Source organism: Sceloporus undulatus, chromosome 6, assembly GCF_019175285.1.
Source record: "Sceloporus undulatus isolate JIND9_A2432 ecotype Alabama chromosome 6, SceUnd_v1.1, whole genome shotgun sequence".
Classification (NCBI taxonomy): domain Eukaryota; kingdom Metazoa; phylum Chordata; class Lepidosauria; order Squamata; family Phrynosomatidae; genus Sceloporus; species Sceloporus undulatus.
In genome coordinates, this window is record NC_056527.1 from 166,377,529 (window position 1) to 166,386,630 (window position 9,102).

Here is a 9,102-nt window from a genome sequence, read left to right on the forward strand (position 1 = left end):
ATAATATTTTTTGGGGAAAATATATCCTCAAATCCAGTCTGGTTTGCACTTATTTTACTCCCAGGATTAACCTCAGATACATCTCTCTCTCAGGTTGAACTAAAGGCTAATTAGATTTCATCACACATTCCATTATTGTTTTATAACTGTCCTGCTATTTATATGCAACAGAAAGTTGGCAAAGACCTTCTCTCTCTCTCTCTCTCTCTCTCTCTCTCTCTTCCAAACACTACACACACACACTACATACACACCTTCGATTGTTTAAGTGACACCTTAAAAAGGAAAGGGAAGGGACCTTGAATTTTGCAGCTCACAAATTACAGCTGCAAAACTCGAGCTGGGATTATTGACTATTCTGATGCTGCTGCTGAAAACCAACATTCACAGCTTTCTGTTGTTGTTGTTGTTGTTGTTGTTGTTGTTTCTTTAATAAAAGATCCCCTAATCCCTGCTCCCTGAAGGGCAAAACCCTCTTTTCCTCCTTCTCTCCAAGAAGCTTTTATTCACTTCTCCTCCTTCCAGGACCTGATCCATTAGATCAGAGGAGAAGCTAATCCTTCCTACAGTTCAGACAACGTACAGCTCTCAGTGAAAACACGTCTCCAGGTTTGCCACTTTTTTTACCTCGGTTTCACAATTCAGTTCTTTCTTAAACCAGAGACTCGAGGTATGTATTCAAATCTCCTGGCCCTTATATTGAATCTGAAGTTCAGATTCAGTTCGTGCAGTTTTTCATTATTATTATTATTATTATTAACCTTTATTTATAAAGCGCTGTAAATTTTTCATGCTGCTTACTCAGGAGCAAGTCCACCCCTCCAAGTGGAAATTGAATTTAGGGCTGCATTTTAATGGAAGCCCTCCTGGCTCCAACCAAACTAATAGCAAGGACTCCGTGTTGCTCGGTTTTGTCTGCCCAGATTGCTTAGACAGCCCCAGATTTCTATTTTCGGTTCTCTTTCTTTTCTCGGCTGGAGGGAAGCCCAGGGAGAAAACTTGGGAAACTTTCTCTTCACCACTAACACCGGAGTGACTCCAGGAAGAGAGACTTAATCCGGAGGAAACTGGAAGCAAGGAGGAGGAAGAGTGGAGATCAAGTCTGCCTGAATCCCCCCCCCCCCAAAAAAAACTGAGAGACAAAATCCCAACCACACAAAAACGGGGAGACAGGTGTCCTTCTTGGTTGAAGGGTCACCCTACGGATCTCCTCACCAGACTTTTCTTCATCCGGATCCAAGATCCTCCCTGGCAATATCCAGATCCTTGGTCCTCACAGGATCTACCCAGATCCTAGGTCCCTCCTGGTCATGTCCAGGCCCTAGATCCGTCCTGAGCCTATCCAGATCCTAGGTCACTCTTGGCCATATCTAGATCCGAGATCTTCCCTCAGCCTGACCAGATCCTAGGTCCCTCCTGACCATGTCCAGGTCCTTGATCACTCCTGGTCATGTCCAGATTCTAGATCCTCCCTGAGCCCGTCCAGATCCTAGGACCCTCTTGGACATATCCAGATCCTAGATCCGCCCTGAGCCTGTCCAAATCCTAGGTCCCTCCTGACCATGTCCATGCCCTTGATCGCTCCTGGTCATGCCCAGACCTTAGGTCCTCCTGGTCATGTCCTAGTTCAGATGCTAGACCCTCCCTGCCCAGGTCCAGACCCTCCCTCCCTCCCTCTCGGCCCTGTGTCCAGCTCCCAGGGTCCTCCCTGGCCCCCTTCACTGACCTGAGGTGAAGAGTACGATGGCCTTCAAGCAGCTGTACTCTGCGGAGTCGACGTGTAAGGCCTTGAGCTTCTCGACCTGCTCCTGGAAGATCCGTATGTGGTCCATAAAGGCTACGACGCGGTCGGCGGACATGGGCGAGGCGTGGAGTCCGGCGGCGGCCAGGAGCGGGGCGACGTGGAGGGGCATGGAGCACTGGGCGGCGTTGAGGACGAAGAGCTCGCTCCAGGTGAGCCGCAGCAGGGCCACCTGGTCGGTGATCTGCAGGTCCGGGAAGAAGGGGATATTCCTGGCCCACTCCACGGCGCTGAAGAGCATGCGGGCCGCCAGCTCGCAAATGTTCTCGATGCCCATGATGTTGTTGGGCTGCATGCACTGGCTGCCGAAGCGCGAGGTCGGGTAAGGCTCGGCCCGCAGCAGGAGCGAGATATATCCCGAGAGGTACGAGTGGCAGTTCAGCGGGTCCCCGTTGGTTAAGGCGAACTGGCCGTGCGTCGGCTGAGTGGGTGGCATTCTGCCCCGCTGGACGGCTGCAGTGAAGAAGGAAGAAACTGCAGCACTTAGTACCTGCCTTGAGAGCCCCTTCCAGGACCCCGGCCTCCTCCCTTCCTTCCCCAAAGGTCGAAGGGGGACACCCCGGGGCCATAGGGTTAGGGGACCCCGTCCCTGAAAGGACTGCTTAGGGGGAGAGAGAGGGGGGGCCCAAAAGCAGACACTGATTCAGCCCCCCATATCTCTCTCTCTGATCCTACATATAGTCATAACCCCACACACTTATGTATCTCATCTATATATTCACAACCCCATAAACTCGTGTATCTCATCCTCTATATTTTCTGATCCTATATAAACAACCCCACACTTATGTATCTCATCCTATGTGTGTGTGTGTGTGTGTGTGTGTGTGTGTGTATATGATTCACTATCTATCTATCTATCTATCTATCTATCTATCTATCTATCTATCTATCCATCCATCCATCCATCCATCCATCCATCCATCCATCCATCCATCCATCTATCTATCTATCACTATATATATATATATTCCACACACACCCCACATAGATATGTGATCCTAGACATATTCATAACCCCACACATATATGTCTGATCCTATATATACACCCCACATGCTTATATATCTCATCCTATATATATTTACACATATTTACATACAGATATATATTCCATCCCACCCACCCCCATATATATATATGCGATCCTAGGTATATTCCTAACCCCACGCATATATGTCTGATCCTTTATATATTCACAACCCCCCAAATATATAAACCCATATATATACACACACACACACACACACACACACACACACACAATCACACACACACACACACACATTTGTGTTCCTAGGTATATTCCTAACCCCACACATATGTCTGATCCTGTATATATTCACACACATCCCACATATATATCTCATCATATGTATTTACACCTACGATCCTATATATAGTAACAACTCCACAGGCATATATTTGTGACCCTATTCCTAACCCCACAGTATATGTGTTATCCTGCATATTTTACACAACTCCCCCGCATAACTACGATCCAATATATATATTTTCACAACTCCCCTACATCACACACACATATATGATCCCATATATATTTACAACCCCCACATGATCCTATATATATTCTCTCTCTCTCTCTCTCTCTCTCACACACACACACACACACACAGAGCAATATCTATGATCCTATATTCACAACCCCAAATATATCAAGGTATGGTCATTAAAGCACCCATTAAAATATGGTACTGTATTTTTAATATATTAAAGTATGGTATTTTTATTACACACACACACACACACACACGACCATACTTTCATGGGTACTTTAAAGACCATATACCCTGGCCTGTGTGGGGTTGTAACCCCCCCCCACTATACATACACACACACACACACACACACACACACACACATATATATATATACATACACATACCTATATATGTATATTCACAACCCCACACATGCCATGGTCATTAAAGGACCCATTAAAGTATGATCTCTCTTTCTCAGCGAAGGGTCAAGGGAAGGGTCTCTCTCTCTCTATATATATATATATATATATGACCATACTTTAATGGGTGCTTTAATGACCTGGCATATGTGGGGCTGTGAAATGCTGGGAATAACCAAGAAAGAGGTCAGATCTCCCTCCCGGGGAGGAAGGGCCATGTTTATAGGCCTGCTTCAAGGCTGAAAGGATAGCAATGGGCCCTTTTAATATATCTGTATGTATGTATATATAGAAGTCGTGCTTCCACCGGCGAAGGGCTGCGTGGACCTGGAGCCTGTGTGGGGCTATGGAAGGGTCACCAAGGAGGTGGCCAAAGCCTTTCCTTCCCCCCTTTTTCTCACCAAACCAAGGGGCCAAAAAGGGGTCAGGGAGGAAAACAAAACACAGCCAGGGATGTTGCCGGCGACCCGTCCCTCTCCTTTTCATTCCTTCGCCCCACAGATATCTCGACCCCCTTTTTCTCCCCCCTTCTTTGCTCTACGGTTCCTTTCATTCCCACCACCTTCGTATCGCTATAATACTAAATACCATACTGAATATAAATACTGTAGTCCAAAGTTTGGGGAGAGGAGGTCATCGATGTTTCAAAGGCTTCTCTTTAAGAAGGGGACGACTATTATTATTATTATTATTATTATTATTATTATTATTTAAGCACAAATAGTAATTTATTTAAAACACAGAAGCTCCACAGAAGTGAGAAAAAGAAAGAAATGAAAGGCCCGCTTTCTACCAAATAAAAAGGTTTGAGGTTTGAAAAGGATTTTATGTTTTCCTTCCTATGAATTGGCCTAGAAATGTGCATATATATATATATATATGATAGAGAGAATATATTATATTTCGGTGAATATTTTTCTAGGCCAAAGAGGGGGAAAGGCTTTGCAAAGGCTCTCGGCCGCGTTTGTTTTGATGCCCAAAGTGTGGGCCTTTCTTTTGCTTCTTTCGGCCGCAAGAGAAAGAGAAAGGAAGGAAGGAATGAAAGGAAGAGGCAGAAAGAGAGATACAAAGCTCGCCCAACCTTGGGAGGAACAAATGTATAAAGAGGGGAAAGTAGGGGACCCCAAAAACCTGAGCTTCGAAGCGGAAGCCAGCGGTCAGCGAAGGGTCAAGGGAAGCCGCATTTTCTCCCCGTAAAAAGAAGCCGAAGGTCGGGAAGAAGAGAAAGAAAAAGGCCTTTCTAGGAAGGCAGGAAGGCCGGCCTTTGCTTTGGCTCGGCTTCTTCCAAGCTCCATCTTGGGGGAGAAAAAAGAAATCTCTCTCTCGATGCAAACAAACCCAAGTCTCCTATAAGCTTGATCTATGTATATTCTCTCCTCTTCCTTCTTTCCATCCTCCCAGCTTCCTAATAATATACAATTAATATAAGCATGGTTTTAAAAATACATCTGTGCCCCCCGCCCCTCCTATGAAAGGAAAGAAGGAAGGAAGGAAGGACGGAGAGGGAAGACAAGAAGCCCTCCTTTCATGGAGGCACTGGCGGCATTGCGAAGGGGAGCCTCTGGCAACGGATCGATGGATTGGTTTATGGCGATTAGGGAAGGAAGGGAGGCAAGGAGAGAGACCTCCCGGCAGCTCCAGGGATGAGCCCCGGAAAAGGAAGAGGGTTTCCCAGCCTCCTTTTCGACCCAGACATTATTTGCCTCCCTCCTCTGCTGGAGATCCCCCCCATGTTCCCCCCCAGTGGATCCAGTGCGGAGAGGGGGAATGTGTGAGAGGAAGGAGAGGAGGATAAGGAGGACTCTCCCCAGGCCAGCCAGCTCCGTTTGGGTTGCTAAATATAAGAAATGCTGCCTAATATTATATAGGAAGGAAGGAAGGAAGGAAGGAAGGAAGGAAGGAAGGAAGGAAGCAGGTTCTCCTTAGGGTCGCCAGAAGTCTAAAATCATTTGGAGGCACGCAACAGCAACAATATTACATATATATATATATGTATATATATAGCAACAATATTACTATATAGTCAAAAATGACTTGGAGGCACACAACAACAATGTTACATATATATGTAGTGTTGTTGTTCTTGTGTGCCTCCAAGTCATTTTTGACTTATGGCGACCCTAAGGAGAGCCTCTTTTCTTGGCAAGCTTCCTTCAAACGGGGTTTGCCATGACCATCCTGAGGCTGAGAGAGTGTGACTTGCCCAGGGTCACCCGATGGGTTTTAAATGCTTGAGATTCGGACCGTGGATATACCTATCTCTAAACCTATGTGTCTGTGCCTGTGTATCTATAGATACACACTACCACACGCACACATGTACATATACCCACACTAGATATGTATAAATATCTACACATAAATAAATACACTCACATATATGTGTGTGCATATACATATACATATATATATACACACGTACATACATATATATACACACATACTCAACTATGTGTTTGTATGTGTGTGTGTGTGTATATATATATATATATATAGCACACACATATACATACATGTGTGTGTATATATACATACATACACATAATATACTCACAAATATATATGTGTGTTTACACACATACATATAAATACACACACATACATATACAGATACAGATACACACACACATATACATACACATACGTTTGTATAAATATATACAGACGTGCACACACAAACATATATATACAGATACATGTGTGTGTGTGTATACATAGAAACACATATACCTGTATATGTACATGTATATACACACATACCCATACATATACAGACAAATATGTATGTGTATATTACATATGTGGATATATCCATACACATACCTCTCTCTCTCTCTCTCTCACACACACACACACACACACATACAAAGTTGTGCTGCCCTTCTCACCTAAACGTACCCCCACCCCAAAAAAGGGAAGAGGTGACCGGCTTGGTACAGGAAAGCCCCCCCCCCCCCCCAAAGTTGTGCCCACATTAAACACCATTAAATTAAATTCAAAGCCAGGTCCTAGTCCTGACGTTGTGAAGCCGAAGCCTGGCAGATGCAAGCGAGCGTTGGTCCCCCAGTTGCCCCCCGCTTCCCTCCCTTTGCCCCCCCCCCCCCCACTTTTTCCCTCTTTCGGTTTGTGTTTTGTTTTGTGCAGAGGATGGGAAAAGCAAATGAAATTCCAATACCTTCCCGCCTCATGCCAACCTTGAGGCATTTCTTGAGGCGGCAGTATTGGCACTGGTTGCGGTGGTGCTGGTCGATGGGGCAGTTCCGGTTGGCGCGGCACGTGTAGCTGAGGTTCCTGCGGACGCTGCGCTTGAAGAAGCTCTTGCAGCCTTCGCAGGTGAATTGGCCGTAGTGCTTCCCGCTCGACTTGTCCCCGCAAACCACGCACTCGATGTGCTGCTGCTGCTGCTGTTGCTGCTGCTGCGTCGTCCCTCCGCTTCCTTTGTCGCCGGCCGGGTTGTTGCTGCCGTTGCTGCCGTTGTTGTTGCTCTGGGCCGGCGCGGAGGACGGGGGGCCGCCGGGGCCGGGGGTCTGGGGGGCTCCCGAGGGGGCTCCCGGCAAAGGGGCCCCGGCTTGCGAGGGCTGGCTGCCCGGAGGGCCCCCGGCCACATCGTCCTGCGGGTCTCGCCAGGCGCCCACTACCATTGCCATATCTAAGGGACCCCGGGACCAAAGCGAGCGACCCCCCGTTGCTGCCGCCGTCCCCACCGTCCCCACCGCCGCCGCCGGCCACCGGAGCCCGCTCCCTTCCGACGGAGGGGCCTGCAGCTTTGCGACCCACCGGAGCAGCCCCCAGGAGGCAAGTCAGGATAGATCCCGGCCAGGGGAGCCCCGAGCGGGCATAGGAAGAGACGCCACGCCGGGCCCTGCTCTCCTCCTCCCGCTTGGTTTTATCCTTCCCTCCTTTTCCCTGGAGTCTTTTGTTTCCTTCTCCTGCTCTTTCCCTCCTTTTCTCTTCTTCTTTTTCCAAACAAACAATCCTTTCCTTGGAGAAGTTCCTGGTCGCTTCCTTTTTGGAAAAGAAAAAAGTCTTCTTGCTTTTTCTCCGCTTTCTGAGAAAGGCTCAGTCGGAAGGGTCTCCTTCACTTATCTGGAGGGTTGTTGTTGTTGTTGTTGTTGTTGTTGTTGTTGTTGTTGCTCTCCTGTTGGAGGGGTCTGGAGTCCAAAAGTCCAACCGAAGGGGAGGCTGCTTTTTTCTCGCCAAAAAAGAGGAAGGGGTAGGCACGCATACACAGAAAGGAAGGAAGGAAGGAAGGGAGAAAGGAAGGAATGAAAGGAGAAAGGAAGGAAGAGAGGAAGAAAGAAAGGGAGAAAGGAAAGAAGGAAGAAGAAAGGGAAGGAGGGAGGAAGGAAGGGAGGAAGAAGGGAGAGAAGAGAGGGAGGAAGGGAGCAGCTTGGAGGCGGCGGTCGGCGAGCCCAAAGGCGAGGAAAAGTTTACCAAAAGCCAGGCGGCCAAAGGCGAAGGCTAAGCGGCGTCGGCTTCGGCAAGGCTTCGGTCGGGTGTGTCGGCCCTTGTTTCCCGGGGCTCCGAGGCGGAGGATGGCCAGAGGAGGAGGAGGAGGAGGTCCGGGGGCCAGGTCCAGGTCCGCCGGCGGTCAGCCATTCAGGAAAGCCATGGGCCGAGCGGCGGGTCCGAGGAGGAGGGGAGGAGGCCGAGGAGGGCGTCCGGTGCTGGTCCGGAGGAGAGCGGCGGACGAGGGCTCCGGAGGCTCCGGAGGAAGAGGAGGAGAAGGCGGCGGGGCTGGCTTCGGATGCCCCGCTGGGAGTTTGGGGGATCTGGAGAAACATCCACCGGGCAGGAGAAGGAGGGAAGGGAAAGGAGAGAGGGAGGATGGGGAGAGAAAAGGAGAGGAGGAGAAGAAGAAGAACAAAAGGAAAAGAAAGACAGAGAAAAAGAAGAAGAAGAGGAAGAAGGGGGAAGCAAACAAAAACACTCCCTCTCTCACACACGCTCTTCTTTTTCTTGTCCTCCTCTTCCTCCTCCTCCTTCTCTCCGGCTCTTTCTTTCTTTTCTTTTCCCCCTCCCTCTTTCTTTCTTTATTCCTTCTCCTTCTCTTTCTTCTTCTCCGTCCCCCTCCCCCTGCCTTTGCTTCTCGTTGCTCTGGCGGCGGCTACTCCGACTTTCCTCCTCCTCCTCCTCTTTCTCTCCTCCTCCTCCTTTCCCTCCTTCTCCTTCTCCTTCTCTTCCGTGCTGCTCCTGCCTTCCTCCGCGGCTGCTGCCTCCCTTCGGCGAGGGGCTCTTCTTCCTTTAGCCGCCGAGCTGCTGAAGCTGCTGCTGCTGCTGCTTCGCACAAGGCATGAAGGAGGCGAAGAAGGGGAGGAGAACGACGCAGAGAGAGAGAGAGAGAGAGAGAGAGAGAGAGAGAGAGAGAGAAGAGGGG

The 9,102-nt window shown here is 48.8% G+C and overlaps 1 protein-coding gene across 3 annotated transcripts in view; it reads right to left on the reverse strand.

Moving 5' to 3' along the window:
- NR2F2 (nuclear receptor subfamily 2 group F member 2) overlaps window positions 1-9,102 on the reverse strand; it is a 23,141-nt gene that overhangs the window by 10,757 nt on the left and 3,282 nt on the right. The window contains exons 1-2 of one of the 3 annotated variants that reach the window (XM_042474238.1): window positions 6,901-7,519; window positions 1,727-2,275 (exon numbers count right to left, since the gene is read on the reverse strand). In XM_042474238.1, the coding sequence (XP_042330172.1) occupies window positions 1,727-2,275; window positions 6,901-7,372 (1,021 nt within the window). In that variant the 5' untranslated portion in view covers window positions 7,373-7,519. Of the gene's footprint in view, window positions 1-1,726; window positions 2,276-6,900; window positions 8,643-9,102 lie in introns of those variants that run through there. The other 2 variants (XM_042474236.1, XM_042474237.1) reach the window with 2 other exon arrangements.